General features: G+C 39.0%; 1 protein-coding gene across 4 annotated transcripts in view; it reads left to right on the top strand.

Annotated features, from left to right (window-relative positions):
• ZFPM2 (zinc finger protein, FOG family member 2) overlaps window positions 1–18,646 on the top strand; it is a 455,190-nt gene that overhangs the window by 265,551 nt on the left and 170,993 nt on the right. The window contains exon 1 of one of the 4 annotated variants that reach the window (XM_043507435.1): window positions 14,531–14,580. The exons of the other annotated variants lie outside the window; for them this stretch is intronic. Within the exon in view, the coding sequence (XP_043363370.1) occupies window positions 14,578–14,580 (3 nt within the window). The 5' untranslated portion in view covers window positions 14,531–14,577. Of the gene's footprint in view, window positions 1–14,530; window positions 14,581–18,646 lie in introns of those variants that run through there. 4 annotated transcript variants of the gene reach the window in all.

Here is an 18,646-nt window from a genome sequence, read left to right as displayed (position 1 = left end):
TGAAACGGTAATGTGGTTTTTTGCATTTAATTTTCTAGGATTTTATTAAATAAATTTAAGCATCTCAGCTACTGAGGAGGATAGAAGCTTTGCTGGAGTGACATTCTGCCTCTGCAGAGCTCTGACATTCCACAGGTTGCTGTGCACCCATCTGCATGGAGCAAAGTTCCATACTGAGGACTATTTCCCATGTCACTGAGTTCACTGAGGACTACTTCCCATGTCAATTCACTGAGGACTATTTCCCATACCAAGATTCAGCTTTCAGTCTTTAGTTGTTTTTCCTTTTTTAATTTCACTAGGTAAATGGCAGATTTTTTAAAAAGTGTATGAAAATCAGTTACCATTGACCAGTAATATGACAACCATACTTCAGTTATTGCTGGGAGTTTCTGTTGCTTTCAGAAAATGGAAGTGGAAGTTTTAGACAATAAGACTTGAATTTGGCTAAATCAAATCTGAATTGTTGCTGTCTTTTCAAATGGCTTAAAGAAAAGTCCCAGCAAGGATATATGGCAGCGGTAAGGTCCTTCTTTGTTCACAGCCCCTTCTAGTATCCTCATATAACCCCTTTTCCTTGCTGTGACTTCCCCATCTTAAAAAATGAGCTTTCTGGGTTGGAGAGTTATGTAGCTTCTCAGCCAAACTCTCATAGAATCATAGACTTTTAAGGTCAGAAGGGACCATTATGATCGTCTAGTCTGACCTTCTGCGCAACGCAGGCCACAGAATCTCACCCACCCACTCCTGTAACAAACCCCTAACCTATGTCTGAGCTATTGAAGTCCTCAAATCGAGGTTTAAAGACTTCAAGGTGCAGAGACTCCTCCAGCAAGTGACCCGTGCCCCTCGCTGCAGAGGAAGGCGAAAACCCCCCAGGGCTTCTGCCAATCTGCCCTGGAGGAAAATTCCTTCCTGACCCCAAATATGGTGATTGGCTAAACCCTGAGCATGTGGGCAAGACTCACCACTCAGACACCCAGGAAAGAATTCTCTGTAGTAACTAATATCCCACCCCATCTAACGTCCCATCACAGGCCATTGGGCATATTTATCGTTAATAGTCAAAGATCAATTAATTGCCAAAATTAGGCAATCCCATTATACCATCTCCACCATAAACTTATCAAGCTTAGTCCTGAAGCCAGATATGTCTTTTGCCCCCACTGCTCCCCTTGGAAGGCTGTTCCAGAACTTCACTCCTCTGATGGTTAGAAACCTTCATCTAATTTCAAGTCTAAACTTTCTGGTGGCCAATTTATATCCATTTGTTCTTGTGTCCACATTGGTACTGAGCTTAAATAATTCCTCTCCCTCCCTGGTATTTATCCTTCTGATATATTTATTTATATCTACTGAAGCTCCCCCTTTACCTTGGTGCCAAACATCCAGCTCTCCTCCACACATCTCCTCAATGATAATCTCCTCCAACTGCCAAACTACCCTTGTCTCTTTCAAATGTGTTGCATGAGGTACGAAAATCTGCATTGACCCCACATATTTAATATGGCACAGAAAGCCTTAGAAACTGGCTCTGGGTCCCAGACCTAAAGCAAATCCCCTTCCTGGTCATCTTACAAATAATAAATGTTACAAAGATTTTGGCTTCCTAACCAAAATCCTGAGTATGTATAGTGTTTCAGAGGTATCTAGATACTCTTCCCTTTCAGCATTTCTGGCTTGGAAATGGCATGTTTGAGAACATAAGCGGAAGGGCTTATAGATAAAAGTCAGGTTCTCCTTGCCCCCTATTTAGCTAGTCATCTCTCTTGCATTCTGTTAATATCTGCTTTTCCTTCTCTTTTAACATCTGTAGTTCTTCACTGATTTTCCATATCCCTCTTCTATCCATATCTTTCCTCATTCTTTGGGGGCTCTTTGCCTTCTTCTCCCCACTGGTCAGTAAAGTATCTTCATGTGCTACTTCCCCATGACTTAGTTGTTATATTTTCAACTACTCTTCCACATCCATTGCTTATTTCACTTTTCTTCTGTGTACTCCCTCTCCTCCCTCTCATTGTATACTGGTCTCTCTTTTGATGTTGCTCCCCATTCCCCTCTTTGACATGTTAACCTTAACCCCCTCTACTCTATGTTTCTGCTCCACACCACTCATCTTTTTCTGTTGTATCTCCTGTATGCTGGTAACATCAAACTGAAACTTTCTAACATTCTGATGTCTGAAGTGCTTCATTATGCTCTGGATATCAGGATTTTAGTAACACCACATTGAATTGAAGCTGCTGAAATACTATTCTGCAGCACCCAGGCTCAAGAGAACTACTCTACTCTGCTGTGATTAAGGTAAACCCAATTCTGACAAGGAAAATAGAAGCTGCAGGTACTTTTAGACTGGTGAGTATTAAGAAATGTTATTCATCCCCAGAGTAAGACACATGTAAGCTGACAGAGTACTATACCTGTTGTACAATGGTTTAACTCTATGAGGCAGTCAGTAGTTATTAGAAACAGCTGTTTTCAAACAGATGTTTTTAGCAGAATCATACAAATTAATTGTGCTTAAGAGTGTTTTACAGCTGTGATTCCGGTCATGTCCAGGTGTTTAAATGTGATATATAATGAATACATGCAATTTCAGTGGATATTGATTTTGCACATAAGCAAGGCAGAGACATGCAGTATGAGCAATATAACTTAAAAAAAAGAAAAGGAGTACTTGTGGCACCTTAGAGACTAACAAATTTATTAGAGCATAAGCTTTCGTGAGCTACAGCTCACTTCATCGGATGCATCCGATGAAGTGAGCTGTAGCTCACGAAAGCTTATGCTCTAATAAATTTGTTAGTCTCTAAGGTGCCACAAGTACTCCTTTTCTTTTTGCGAATACAGACTAACACGGCTACTACTCTGAAACCTGTCATTAAAAAAAAAAGCTTTACAGTAAGCATGAACTCTTTATGCAACAATTTTGAGAAGAAAATGTAACACTATCATCAGGATTTTTTATAGTAATACACATACGGGACAAAAATGGTAACATACATTAAGAAAGTAATGTTAGTGCAACTAAACTTTTGCTGACAGCTGTTTAATCTCTTTATTCATAATGCATACCACACTTTGGAGAACAGTAATCACAGATTTGAGAGAAGCCTGCTTTCTTTGTTGCATATGCTAGTGTTAGAAGTTTGGGCCCTTTCCAGCATAATAGAAATAGGAAGGTTTAGTAGGATCATGCAAGATTATTATAACTATTTATCAGACATGGGTAGATGAGTTAAATAGATAACAACAACCTCTGTATTGCTACAAAAAAAAGCTTCAGTTTATGGATTTAACTCCTTACTGAATCTCGAGTATTTTGACTGCATGTCCTGAGATATAGTAAGAAAGAAACAGAGATGAGCTCCAGATTAATTTGATGAGACTTCCACCCTTGTAAACTGTTGAGGCAGGCCACTTGCTCCTGCATTCACTGCAAAATGGCCTCAGTTTGAGAACAATACAAATTCTGCATTCATGAGATTTAAATCCTTGAACTTCCTGGACAAAACCCCATAAGGCTTGATGTATTCACACAGAATGTATTGTTTGGTGTTGAATTAGTGAAAGCAAAATATTGCTCCATTTTATGGTCTAAAGAAACCTGTTTTTATGTATGCTGCTTTAGTATTTATACCGCTTTTTATGTATACCGCTGATCCAGCGAAGCCTTTAAGCATGTGCTGAATATTAAACACGTGTGTAGTCTCACTGAAGTCAAATACTCACATGATTAAAGTTTAATACATACTTAAATGCTAGGTCAGGTCCTCAGTCGCTTTGGGCTATATCCTTTCACATTTTAGCCATAGAGTGGTTGAAAGGGTCAGAAAACCTATTAAAATAGCCAAAAAATTATTAGCAGGAGGGAAGATGAGGCGATATGGAATCACATCACCTCTGTCTGACACTGAAAAAGCCTCACTCCCTTTGAATTCCACTCCACAGATTTTGGGAGTGTGTGGCTATTAGAATCCAGTGTGCAAATGCTGGAGACATGTTCTCTTCACCATCATCCCCTGACGGTCCTACAGGGAGATGCCTTCAGATTTCCCTTATGCCTTCAGAACCCTCTAGGATAGAGGCATGGGTGAGTGAATTGAGACCACACAAGAAAGTATTGGCAGTATAGCCCTGATAGCTGATAAAATACATGTTTTTTGTATACTATGATAGGACTTGGGTTTACTTGATGGCATAAGCCCTGATGGCACTTCACAGTTTTTTGGATGATGCTACAGTAAGTTGTAAAGCTGTAGGTGAAAAGCAGTAATAGAGTTACTTGCTTTGTTGCTGTAATAGTAATATTATATAAATAGCTATATTAAATAATCAAACATCTGTATCAGTGTTAAAAAAATAGCTTGCCGAATTCTGAAATAAGGAACAAGGAAACAGCAAATTATGTATCCCAGAAAAAATACAAGTTCCCAGAAGGGAATTAACAGTATCAGGAAATGGATGGTGAAAATATGAGATAAAAAGAAACTGATATGGAGAATTTTTTTAACTGTCTAAAACAAAAATTTGATAAACATTTTAAATTAGTCCTCAAAATGCAGGGAGCTTAGCTGTAAAATTCCATCTGATCACTATTAGGCTTACATGAGATTACAAAAGCCTGCTGATAATAGAGTTAAATTCAATTTCAAAGCACTATGATGAGGACACTGAAACTGCAACAAGCCTGTAGCATCATTGGGGTGAAAAAAATAAGGGATACTCAGAGCAAAAAATAGAGGGTCAAGAGGATGCTGTTTACACAGTAATTGACTTTCAGGCTAATTTTTTCCCTGATGTATAGTTTACAGAGTTTTAGATAAGATGTGAAAATAGAAAATCAGTGCCATAATGAAGGGGAATTTCAAGCTGTGATGCGTAAAGGAGGAGATCTTCGGATGTCAAATTTGCCTATTGAAGATATTTGTTTACCTTGATTTTATTTGTTTGATTTTTGTCCAAGAAAGCATGGGGGAAGAAAAGGCTGATTGTATTCCTAAAACTGACAAGCCCTTGCTTAAATTCACTCCTTTTGCATTTTTTCTATAGTTTTATTTTTATTCCTAAATACATTTCCAAACTGTTAAAAAAAAGTTAACTATCCAGAGAAAAATTCTAAGGAGAAACATATTCAGGCTACATGTCAGATGTTTCTCTCTTCTTTTCTCTCCCTCTCTCTTTTATGCTCACAAACATCCATATGCACACACAAATATATTAATATATATAATATATGCAGATATTGATGGAATTCTATGAGTTGAAAGAGAAGGAAAGATGTCTTTAAGGATCCATATCTCTCACAGCAGATATATGTTGTTATCACTGAAATGTGGCCTTCAGTCTTGAAACAGTTAAAAGAGTTCTGCGGCCACAAAAGAAGAGATTTCTTCAGAATTATCTCCTGCCTCACATTTGCTCTTAGGCAAGCAGTTTAAAAAAGCCCAGTGATTGAGCCAGTGATCCAATTTGAAATGCAGAAATGATTAGAGCTGCTTGCCTCATTTCATATCGAAATTCTCTGATTTATGACAGGGCTGCAGCCAAGATCTATCTCCAAAGGGAATTAGTGTTCAAGTTTGCATATTTTTGTTATTTAGGTTTCTCATAGCAGCTGCTAGCTAGAAATACTGTACTGGGAGGTGTTGGTGCAGGATTTTTCAGCAACTGGAGCAAAGAAAGATAAGAGCCTTATGTTTAGGATATTTAGACCTCTTGACCATCTCACCATACTGTATTTTTAAACCTGGATTGCAGTCATACAAGAGACCAGTGGAATGGTTAATTATAGTTGTGGAGAAAGGAATTACCAAAATTCTGTCTCCATGTTTTAGCTAGTGGAATTTTAATGAGGCATAAAACTTCAATCATGCAACTGACCTGTGGGGCAGAGTATAGAACATATAATGAAACAGAAATAGAATTCTGAAAAAAAATTATTACCTTATCTGGAATTTACATGAAGTGTTAACAGGAAATTATGCAGCAGTTATAAATGAAAAATATGGGATTTCATGTACTTATTAATAAAGATTTGTTACATACATGATACCAGTATCCCAAATCTGCTGTCCACAGCTGTCCCCAATTTCTTATGTCTCTCTCCTCAAATACATTTAGTGTCTTCTTATTACTATGGAAACTAAGACCAATTTCCCTTTAATACTAATTTCTAAGACAAATGGAAATATCTTTGCGGAGGGGTTGAGGACTGAAGAACTTGCCTTTCCTACATTATACACACACGTAAAACTTAAGGGGTTTTTCATTCTGAGTTTGTTTGACCTTTTCTTTGATTTTTTGTAAACTTTCTGGGAGGAAGAAGAGAGAGTGAGAATGCAGTCGCTCTTTAAAAACACAAACAAAACAAAAAGAAGTACTTCATTGAAGAAAAGATCAGTAACTGCCAAATTATGCTTTGCTGCACTGAGCAAAGAAATCACACTGTGAAAGTTTATTACCTTAGTTACTATCCAGCTCCATATGGAGTCATTATGGCCTAGAATCTCAGTAATGCTCCTAAATTGACCTTACCATAATGCAGCTGTGCTTCCAGGTATTAAAACCTCTCTCGTATTTTACTGACTATTCTCCAGAGGATCCAAGGTTAATGTAGTAAAAACTTTAAAATTTGATTACCTTGTCTTTGACAACATATTCAGTAAGAAGAATGTAGCAATCCGCAAACAGAAATGTGTGAATTATTTCTTTTAAATTAGCCCAGCTCATATACTGTATTTTGTAGCTCCCATCCCTGTTATTTAATTTCAGTATAGTAACTCTCTGTTGATGGTTGTTGTCATATTTGAGTATCTAACACAATTACCTAATTGACGCACTTCTTGAGAAAAGTCACTCTGAGTAAACTCCTGACCTTAAAATAACAATCTGATATTGCACCTAAAACAGCTCTGACACTTTACTTGAACTCCACCTACCCCTTTGGCATGTACAAGCAGTGGAAATTTATTTAGCACACAAACACATTTGAAATGACAATTTAATCACTTATGTGTCATGAGGTAATCAGTTATCAAACCGTGGATAATATGTACTGTAATATAAATGAAGATGGCTTTTCTAGCAACAAATTACACTCTTACTCTCTTACACTCATTCAGGCAAAATAGTCACTAAACTCAGTGAACATTTTGCCTGAATGAGGAGTGCAGGATTGGGCCCAACCTCTATGAGCATTAAGACTATATATATGTATATATATATAATTTTTGTCTTTATATAATAACAGTGAGAACATCATCCAATGGAGTTTATTTGAGATATGGTGAGATAAGAAGAGGTGGTTTTTGTTTATTTTTTTTAAAGAGTAACTGAAGTTTTTCAGCAGAAATGTAAAAGAATCAATCCCTGGACCCTGGCAACCTACTCCTTTCCCAATAAAATTGAGCAGGCTCTATTTCCTACTGCCTTTTTTAGTGATTTGATTGCAGTGGATTCTGTGCATGCTCTACTATAAATTTTATGGTGTAGTGAGAAAAGATGATCATAGCACTATAAATATCTCTTCTGAATGCTATTTTAGCCATCTCTAAATAAATCGTTATCTAGTCTATCTGTGCTATTTGCAACAAAGCAGGAGATGGATTTCATGTGAGCAATGTTGAGTCAAATTTTCAAAACATGATCTCCATCTGTGGCACAGAGCTTTTGTATGGGTAATCACTAGTGCACATGTGTATTGTTCAGTACCACTTGTGCATTCCTAAATGGAGACCTTGATGTCAAAATCTGTCCTATCATGGCTCATACGAACTATCATGGTTTACATTTTGATAGGCAAACTAATGGTATTAAAACAGAGAGGACCACATTCATCTCTGGTATTGCTGTTGTCAGTTTACTCCAGGGATTAGTTTGGCCTTGGAAGTCTTGAGAGACCACCTTCAACAAGAAGAAGATGGATCATTTCTTTAGAGAAACAATCTTTTATCAATAAATCCCTTCAGATTATAAAACAAAGAAGGTGATAAATTTAAGAGCATTTAGGTCCAGTCTGTATAAATATTAATGTATATTTTCTTTCTTTCTTTCTTTTCTTCTTATAGTAAAAGAAGGTTGGTAGATTTAAATTGTAGATAAATGACATGAGTACTCTATTTTACTTAATTCTTCATCAAAAGTCTAAATTATTCTGTACCTTAATTTAAACTTTACCATAGGTTTTAGAGTCTGAACGTCTCTGTGTATTTAAAAACCACTATCGTATGGTATTATTATTAAAAGGATATTATTTTAATGATTTATTGTAAAGAATGATCTTCTGTGTGTTGCTCTGATAGCCAGTCAAACTTAAAATAGTAAGTATGCAGTATAGTTAACTTGGATGAGTGCAGCATTAGAGTAAATACACATTACCAGATATGAGACATCAGAGGTAAAATCAAAAGGATTAAATTTGACAGAAGAGGCCCATTTAAATTTCTTCCAGCCCCTGTGACTCTGTTGAATAAAATCTACTTTAAGCACCTTTATGGACTGCTCTAACATCTGTTGTTCTTGGAAAACAATTTTTGCCAAAGATAGCTATGTTTCTCAGAAATATTGGCCCATAATGCCTTGCAGGGAATGAACTGTGATCTTATAGTGTTCTTACTAATTAATTTCCATGAGACTTGCTCCTGAGCTAACTATTGGTGAGTCCAATAATGTGAATAGCTTCCTTGGGAAGGTTACATGGAGAGATGGAACAGTAGCAATGTACACACACCCAGGATCAACATGTAACAAAAGGAAGAGGAATGGCAAGATGGGTTAAAAATTCAGTAAATCAAATGAATAAACAGACCTACATTATTTAATTCACTATAAACTACTGCTCTTATAAACTGTATTCTGGCAGTCTAATTGAGTAGCTTCCCAGCTGGAATAATGTCCCCAAACCTATGAATTTTTCTTTATCAATTTACTTCAAGTTGTTTCAGATTTAGTGGGTAACTTAGAAAAAATAATAAATTCACTCTTGAGGAGGTTACTCAAGCCCCTTATCTCCACTGACCCCAATAAAATAATTCACTAATGGCCAGTTCCAGATTACTCACACAGGTAGTACCATTGGCTTCAATGGCACTATTCCCATGATTAAAGCAAGCAGGAGCCTAAGCAACTTTTTGCATATATTTATATAGTAGCTATGTTTTCAAGTAACTCTAGATTCAAATTATTTCTGTAAAGAAGAGGGGGAAATAGTTTTAATTTCACAGAACTGACCAAGAGAGATAATGAAGTACTTTCAAAACTCTTTGTGTATGGAAACCTAGAGGCAAACCCCAGAGCTTTCTTACTTTTAGCAACCAATTACTGCACAAAAAAGAGTTTCCCCAATTATGAAGTACACTAATGCAGATTGCACAGACTCAATTTCACTAAGTGTATTGGAAAGGCAGCATTCACATAATTAATGAGAAAACGCTGCATGTGTTCAGACCTTCTGTTAATTGATTAAATGAGTCTATGTCTAAATCTGATTATAATCACACTATGGCAGTACAATAGAGTATAAGAGACCGAGACTCACTCTCTCTTTATATACGTATATTTTCTCCAAACCTTAAGAATATAATAAACTTATTCTACTATAAAAAAGGTGCTCACCTCCTCCAAGATAATGCTGCATAGTTTAATCACCATTATCTGAATAATTAGCGTTTGTTTAATGTCTCAATTCTTGCCTAACCCATCACCTGCACTTGTAAGATACACATTGTTTTTATACCCTGGCCTCAGTCTGATGATCATTGTAGTTAACAAATGCTGGTTAGTTTTCCCATCATTTCGTAGTAAAACACAAAACCTGCCATGTGTTTGTCAGGTTTTTTTTAAAAGAAGGCTACAGTGTTCCCTTAGGGTTGTGAGAGAAGTTCATCCCATTGAACTGGTCAGCAAGCTATCATTAGCTTGTTGTATACATGAAATCCAGGGGTTAGAGCACCAAGCGTCACAAGCCAGTTTCTTTACCTCCTTGAGCTGATCAGAGGATCAGAGTATCAAGGAAGGATTAGCACTGACTTGGGATTTGTGTGATTGGTTAATTTATTGCGGCGATGGCAGGCCTTTCATCTATGGCAACATTTAATCAGCACGGCCATGGAGGCTATTACGGGTTAGCTCTTTTCTCAAGTCAGCCAGGGCTGCACCATCAGCCCTATCACAATTCCCCTGAAATTTCCAAATTATCTGGAACAGGCTTTAGCCTCACAGTAATAAAAATTAGAAGAGATTCCTGATAGCAGTGGTGGAAAAGGCTTTCACTTGCACAGGGCAAATTATAAATAGTGTGAACGTGAACTTTATAAAAAAATTCTCCACCTCTTAAGAGATGTGCAGGACTTATCACTCCTGCTCTGATCCAAATCCTTGTGGTTGAAAATTTATATTAGATTTTATCAGAGAGGCCTAAGTCTAGAAAAATCAATGAAGGTTATCTTTTATGTTGCAGGAACTTGTGGAAATATTGATTTTCATTTTATAGTGAATTTGGAGCATGAGTTGGTAATCACTGCTGAGCTGACTACAATGTTTGCCTACTGTATCTCTTACTGAGTTTTGCTCAAGTATTTAAGATTGTATATTCCTGTTGATTTTTAGTATGTAGTTTGAAGGCAGATGCTTCCTAAATATATTTTTTTATTTTCATTGTTATAAAATGTAAGCTTTCAGTGTAGTATTGATTAGCTTGTGTTTTGTGAATGATTTCTATGTTTAATAGTGCTATTCACAATGAGAGAGGTTATTCAGGATTTATTTTGCACATAGGAGAAACAGTAGAAGAGATATCTAACAGCAAAACACTGAATGAAATATAGACATTTAAGGGAATATAACAAAAGATGAGATGAAAACAGAAGAAAGAGAAAGTATTAATAAATATTAGGGCTTAAGAATCTAAAATAATTGTTGACTATTATGCCCTACCCAACTGATGAACTACAGAGAAGATCTTTTCTGGTTAAAAGATAGATTATCTTCACTGCAGTTTTATTAAATTTTCCCAAATCCTTCACTTTGACTGTTGAAAACTTTCCTGCTTTTACTAAGTGAACCAGTGATTCAAGGAGTGATTCTACAGCTTTTCACTTATACATACTAGTTTTAATTTTTGGTGAGTAGGGGTGGGTGGAGGAGATCTAACTTGCTCTCTTCATGTTTGTTCTTATTATGTAGTATATACCTTTCTGTCTTGCATCTAGAGTGTGTGTGTATATATATACTCTATTTAGAGCTGGATAAATTCTGCAAATATTCACTTAAACTAGAATCTGCTATAGCCACATTTGTGCCCCTTCTGTTTCATTTTCAGTGAGCATTTGTTTTATTGAGTTTTATTAGTACAGATGTTTATGGAAAGTGAATCTTTAATTCTCTTGTGCATGATCCAATTATTAGGGAAGTGAAGTGAAACCATGTGACTTTTATGTGACAAATTCTAAGTAATCATCAGGGCCCAAATTGCAGATACTCTCAGAGAACAATTCACAACTGAGCCATCAAGTTTTCAACACAAAAAAAACATAGCTATTTTTAAAAAATGGATACATTCTAGATTGTGGGGCATGCTCTGCAAGTTCCTTCTCACCCCCTTTGGAGTAAAGTGTGCCCCCGTGGAGCAGGCTCTGCTCTCCCCTGAGCAAAGGGAGTGAAATTGTGACTGGCCTTTGTTTGGGATGTACAAAGGCAGTGGAGGGTCTTTCCAACTTCCCCGAGAAGCTAAGACCACTAAAAACGGATCTATATCTGGTACACTGTATAGGGATATAGGATGCCCTTTTTATGGAAATACTGGTATAAGAAGTCAAACTACACAGTAAAACTCTGCAAAAAAATAGAGCAAATTGCAAAGCAAGATGTCCTCAGATCCATCTGGAAAATGCTATATTGCACAGAGCAGTAGGTATGGTCTCTAACAGTCATGCAGTTATACCTAACTGAGGCAAATGCACCGGAAATATAGTGTGGTAACTCAGATGCTACTCCTCCCTGGACCATAGCAAACATTATCACCCATCCAATATGCATAGTGATACCTGTATAGCATGATAGCAATGGATATTTGAGGATGCACTACCATGACTCTGTAGAGCTGGCTCCCAGGGTAAGCTGTGTGTTTCTGGTATTGGGATAATTTACACATGTATTAACAACCCATCACAAGTTAAGGGTCAGTGTCAAAATTGTCTTGATTTTGTTGTACTAACTTCCACTGTTCCTCATGGGTATCACAGTTTGATATGTGTTTTTTGACTTTTTCTTCTCACCTTGCCACAGACCTCACTCAATTATTTCATTGTGCAGAAAACATGGGGATTTTAAACCTGAGCAATAGCCAGCCTTTTTATGTCTTCAGCGGGAGTACGGTTATGCCTGTCATGTGTTTCTCCATTTAAGAGGTTGAGCTAGGCTGGTATCATATTAGATAGGGATTTTTTTATTATTATTTTTCCAGAGAGCATTGTACTGAATTTTGTTTCTTAAGTTACTGCATCCTCACTTCACATGTATAAATGATGGCTTCTTCTTCAAGTGCAGATGTGTATTCCACCCAGGTGTGTGCGCACCCAGGGCACTGAAGCTGGAGAACTTAACTTGGTAGTACCAGTAGGGATGGCACTCTTAGCCTTCCCCTTGCTACTTAAGGCCATCACTCCCCAACCACCCCTCAATACCACAGCTAGAGTTGGAGCTTTCTGTGTAGTATTTACTTCACACTTTTTTATCTCAGTCTTATGGGATTTTGTTTAATGTAGTTAGATAGTTTAATAGTACCTTAGTTTTGGGTTCTAGTAGTTAATTGGGGATAGTTATCCTGATGGTATGCCCTCTCCAGGATTTAAAAATTGTCTGTCATGTGGGGCAACTGTTCCCAGTAGTGATCCCCACACAGAGTGCTTGTTGTGTTTGGAAGAAGGGCACATCAAAGAAAGGTGCTCCATCTGCAAATCATTGAAGAAGAGAATGCAGGTGGTGAGGTATTTGTGCCTCAAACAGAACCTGATGGAGCAGGCTATGAGGTCCACTTTAGCATTGAGGACATCCACTGATCATCCAGCCCTTCAGACAGCTTCAGTGCCAGAGTGAGCCGATGTTCCTTGGCCAGACTCTGATTCCTTCCCCAGGAGAAATAGAGATCTTTTCCTTCCTTGGATCCTGTGAGGAGAAAGTTTCATCCTCTTTTCCAGAAGGAATGCAGATGAGCACTGAGATTCTTCCAGGACACAGGATGAACCTGGACCATTTACTTGCTCTCCAGTACCAAGGCAGCATCAGTGGGACAGTGTACTGTCAACTCTGATACCATCCATGGGACACCCATTGTGTCTAGTACTGACAACATTAGCACAGACTCTTTCCATGGCATTGGAATACCAGGCAGCATCAGACTTGCTTTGCCTCTTTGTTCCATAAACCCCAGTTATTCAGGACCACTCAGCTACTAGGACGTTTTCTGTGCGGTCATCGGGAATGCTTGGATTAATTGCATAACTTGTCTCAATCACTGGTACTGTGTTCAGTGCCATTCAGAGGGGGCAGTAGAGGTCGTCTTCCTTTTTGGTAACCAGGGGCCAGTCAGCACAGTTATTATCTTTGGTACCAATAATGACTGAGATGCAGACCTCATCTACAGGATCAGTACCAACCCTGGCTTTGGTGCCATCTTTTGTTTTGGTATCAAGTGGGAGCATGATGCCCCTGCCAGTCCTCAAGGTGTTGACTTCTCTATCTGCTTTGGTATGAATACAACTAGCATATTGGGCTTCAGACAAGGCTAGCTCTTTGATTGGTCCAAGTGGGGTGGCTCCTCTGTTTCCTTCAGATGTCTTGCGGAATTTAGCAAGATTGAGATCAGGGACATCGTCCCCCACTCCCTCATCTTCTAGACACCATTCTCAAAGATTATCAAGACCTTCTATGGATCCCAATTGGTACTGAAATTGTCAATGTTCCCACAATAGGAATAGAGGCTCTTGGCCCACCAATGCCATATCCCTATCCTCAGTGGCCTTGTTGGAATCTGTTCCTTGATCTGTAGAGTCCCAATCCTCAGCCCACTGCAGGGAAAGATTGCCCAGCCAACCTGTGGTATCCCTTCTTCAGCCACCTATGTTGCAGACTTAGATGGAGGCTGCTTCCTCTGAACTCCTTAGATGGAGGCTCATTCTAAACTGCTTACACAGGGACCCAGGCTACTGCAGGAGATTCCAGTGACTCCACTTCCCTCATCTTCTTCAGCACTAGTTGACTCTGTAATACCGAATTCTTTGTTTCCAGTGACTAAGGATTTTAAATCCCATCAGGAACTCCAGAGATGAATGAATGGATTGAGTATCCAGCCTGAGTGTGCAGGAAAATAAACACATGCTGCTGGACATTCTTCAGTCCTAAGCCCCAGGGAGAGTACCTCTGCCTTGAAATGCAGCATTTCAACTTGCTAAGGTTTTGTGGCATGCCCCAGCATCCTTGCTTTCTACAGCAAATTGTACTGACAAGCATTATTACATTCCTCAGATGGAAGGCATCTGTCAAGGAACATGGACTGAGGTTGTCTTGGGAGCAAAACTGATGGTACTTTTTATTGTATTTTGTTGCAAACTGGTTGCTAGTCAAGATGCCCCATACTCAGAAGATGGATCTTAACACACTGTCCTTCAGTGACCATTCGTGCTTCTGAGAGAAAACCCTGCTGAGGTGATCAGCTAAGCAATTCCACATCCCTGAAAGGGGTACAATCCAGGGAATGGTATTCTCCCTAATGTAGAATTACCAAAACTTTACTGTCTACTGGCAAAGCTGGGTGAAGTGGGCTTCATCCTGTTTGTTCACATAATACACTGTGGTAGTGTTGCCAGTGAGTATGTGAACTGCTGTGCCTTTGGTATGTGACCAAAAGGCCCAGGGCACATTGTAAATTGCTTGATGCTCTAGAACACGGATCAGCAACCTTTGGCAAGTGGCCCGTCAGGGGAATCCACTGGCAGGCCGGGAGGTTTGTTTACCTGAAGGTCTGCAGGTTTGGCCATCTCAGTTCCCACTTGGTGCGGTTCGCCGTTCCAGGCCAATGGGGGCTGCGGGAAGCAGCGTGGGCCGAGGAATGTGCTGGCCTCCATTTCCTGCAGCCCCCATTGGCCTGGAATGGTGAACCACGGCTAGTGGGAGCTGCCATCGGCCAAACCTGCGGATGATGCAGGTAAACAAACCATCCCAGCCTGCCAGCAGATCTCCCTGATAGGCCGCGTGCCAAACATTGTCGATCCCTGCTCTAGAAGTTGATGTGAAGAGAAACTTCCTGCTCTGTCCACAGTCCCTGAACTTTCAAAGTCACCAGGTATCCTCCCCAACCTCTTTTGGAGGCATCAGTCATTATTGTTATGGTCAATGGAGAAGGGGTGAGTACACCTTTGTAGACATTGATTCAATCCATCCACCACTCCAGGTACTGAGGACAGGCAGTGGCACCCACAATAGGCCATCCAGCAACTGACAATTCGGTCAATATGCCAACCTGAGTCACACCTGAAAAGGATGAAGAATCAACCTTGCATGCCAGACTACATAAGCACATGTGACCATATGACCTGGAGTCTTCAGGCATAATCATATTGGAAGGGTGAAACTGAAGGGACAGACAAACGATGAATTGTCTAAAACCACTCATTAGCAGAAATGCCCTCAACATCTTAGACTCTAATAGGTCCCTAATAAACTTGATTTTTGAGTTGGTACTAAAGTTGATTTTACTTTGTTTACGATCAGACCCAGATGATCGAAGAGATGCAGTATGAACCAGACATGGTTGAGGAGCTAATCTCTGGGCTTGCCTCTCACTAACGAATCATCTAGGTAGGGAAAGGCCTGTATTCCTCTCTTCCTGAGATGTGCAACTAGTTCATGTATTTGGTAAATACCTGAGGAACCAAGGAGAGGCCAAAGGGGAATACTGAATCGATAATGCCATTCTGCAACTAAACATCTAAGAAGCTTCCTGTGGCTTAGGAAAACCGCCACATGGAAATAGGTATCTTGAAGATTGAAGGTTTCAAAGAAATCATTGTGATTCAAAGCGGTGAGAAGAGTAGCTAGGGTAACCATGTGGAATCTCATGTACATGCTGTGCCTGTTGAGACGTCGGAGATTGAGAATAGGCTTCACTCCTCCCTTGGAATTGGGAATGAGTAAGAATTGTGAGTAGAATCCTTCTCTTTGGGGGGACTTCTTCTGTAGTCCCTAAAGCTCGCAGAGTCTGTATCTGCTGTAGGAACAGTGACTTGTGAGAGGGGTCCTTGAATGGATGACTTATGGAAAACAGATAAGAATTGGATGGCATAACAGAGCTGAGGACCCATTTGTCTGAGATTATAGCTTCCTAAGTGCTGTGGAATTGAGAAAACCTGTGTGTGAACCGTGGGAAGTTCTCAGCTGCAATGCTGCTTTCAATCTGACAGTCAAAATGGTTGCTTGCCCGAAGTTGGGCAAGGATTGGCTGGCTAGATAAAGTTGGACTCTGAAGGCCTCCTCATGTAAGATGTATGCTTCTTCCTGGAGCAGTCCTGTTGCCTCGACTTTAAGGTGTCTGCAGGAATACCACCAGGGTGGTATTATTGCTGCTGTTGCTGACCCACAAAATGATGCCTTTTTGCGGCTGTGGTACAAACAACAACGAACACAGAGTTATCCATTTTGTCAGAGAACAAATACCAACCATCAAAAAGTAGTTTTTCTATGCTCTTACTCTGCTGAACCACTAGAGGTATGCCAGAGTTTTGCAACCAAGCCCTTCTCATTGTGACCACTGAATCCATAACTCTGGAAATTGCATCTGCTATGTCCAATGCTGATTGAAAAGGCATCTTGGCTTGCAAGTGACCTTCTTCAGTAGGTTCTCTGAACACTTCCCTGGAGGATTTAGGTAACTTGTCTGTGAATTTGGCTATAGACTTCAATTCACAAAATTATATTTCAGTATCAGTGCCTGTTGATTTGCAGTACACATTTGCAAGGACAAGGTTGAATAAATTTTCATCCCCCAGCCTCTTAGACTGTCCTTCACTGTGGATTTACATCTTCCTTGCCATGATCTCTCATTAGCTACTATTACAATGAGAGAGTTAGGGACAGGATGAGAATAGAAACACTTGATTTTATTGATAGGAACAGGATAACAGTGGTGTTACTGTGGCTTTAAGAGAATGAATAGAAACTTTGTGGTGTGGGAGCTGACAGTGGGAGGAGGCAGCTGGTTTTAAGTTAGACTGACAGATTGACCTGAGTTAAGATGCTCTGTATATATGTTAACTATCAATCTAATAAAGACTGTTCTTAAGTTACTAGCAATGAATTATTATTAAGACTGGTGGATTACTTAAATATAAAACAACAGATGGTACCATGAGTGAAGGAAGTGATAGAAAGAACTAGAAGATGTTAATAAAACAAAACAAAAAACTTTTAGGTAAAAGTGAGTCAGAATTGAAAAACAAGTTTGAATGAAATAAGATGGATCAATTAGAAGTTCTCACATTTCTAAAAATGTCAAGAAATGCTGCAGAAAAGCATTTGATTTATTTTTGAGGGCACCAGGATGTATTCATAAGGAAGATGAGCAAAAGTTTCACATCTTTTTGAATGTTGCATATAATGAAGCAATTTCATGCAAGTTTAGGATTAGAGAATGAGCAGAATATGAGTTTGTCTAAAAATTTGAGGAATTCTGCTTACCAAAAAGAAATGAAACGTTTGAAAGATTTCAGTTTCACTCAAGAAATCAAATGAACAAAGAGAGTTTTTAATAATTTTTAACAGATCTAAAGATAAAAAGTCAGACATAACTTCCAGAATCTATCTGAGTCTATGATAAAATATCAAATTGTAATGAGAATAAAAGAGAGCAGTGTAAGAAAAAGACTGTTAGAAGAACCAGAGCTAAATCTGGAAAAAGCAGTGAGAATTTACCAAACTGCTGGATTTAATCAATGATAATTGCACATTTTAGAAAGAAAACAAACTGGTGTGAATATTGACTTAATAAGAAAGAGTAAAAAAAAACCCAAAACAACACAAGTCTATGGAGGAAAACAGAGTGAAGGTATTAAACTTAAAACATGAGAGAATATGAAAGAATGTTCTAGGTGTGTAAGGAGGCACTGACCTAGACAAAGTCCAGCATATGGTCCAACCTGTCATATCTGCAAGAAACAAAATTATTGTTTGGCTATACCGGAAGAATGACGGGAAACATTTGACATGGGTTTAATCAGGCTGCAACTTTATTATTAGATGTCTGGGACTACCCGGCAGATAAAAGTGTAGAGTGCAGGTAACCCCAGGTTTATTCTGTAATTACCCAGGTGGCTTTTACCAGCTCCCCATCTTTTTCCATCCAAGTCCCTCCTACAAATTTATTGCCAGGACTTTACTATACCCAGGGGGCTTCCACCAGCTCACCCTCTTTTTCCATCCAGGTCTCGCTAGCAAATCCATCGCCGGGAACTTACTATCCATGCCATCCTCATAGGAGGGTTAAGGTGGGCTATAAGAATGGGGGGTTGGCTCCCTGCCGTACCAATCATAGGAGTCCCCCGCTGCCCCCTGTTTATTCCTTTAATGAACACCTCTTTTTAAGTCCTTTTCCAAG

The sequence above is a fragment of the Dermochelys coriacea genome, chromosome 2 (genome assembly GCF_009764565.3).
Source record: "Dermochelys coriacea isolate rDerCor1 chromosome 2, rDerCor1.pri.v4, whole genome shotgun sequence".
Taxonomy (NCBI): domain Eukaryota; kingdom Metazoa; phylum Chordata; order Testudines; family Dermochelyidae; genus Dermochelys; species Dermochelys coriacea.
Note: the sequence above shows the minus strand (reverse complement) of the source record. Positions and strands in the feature narration are given on the sequence as shown.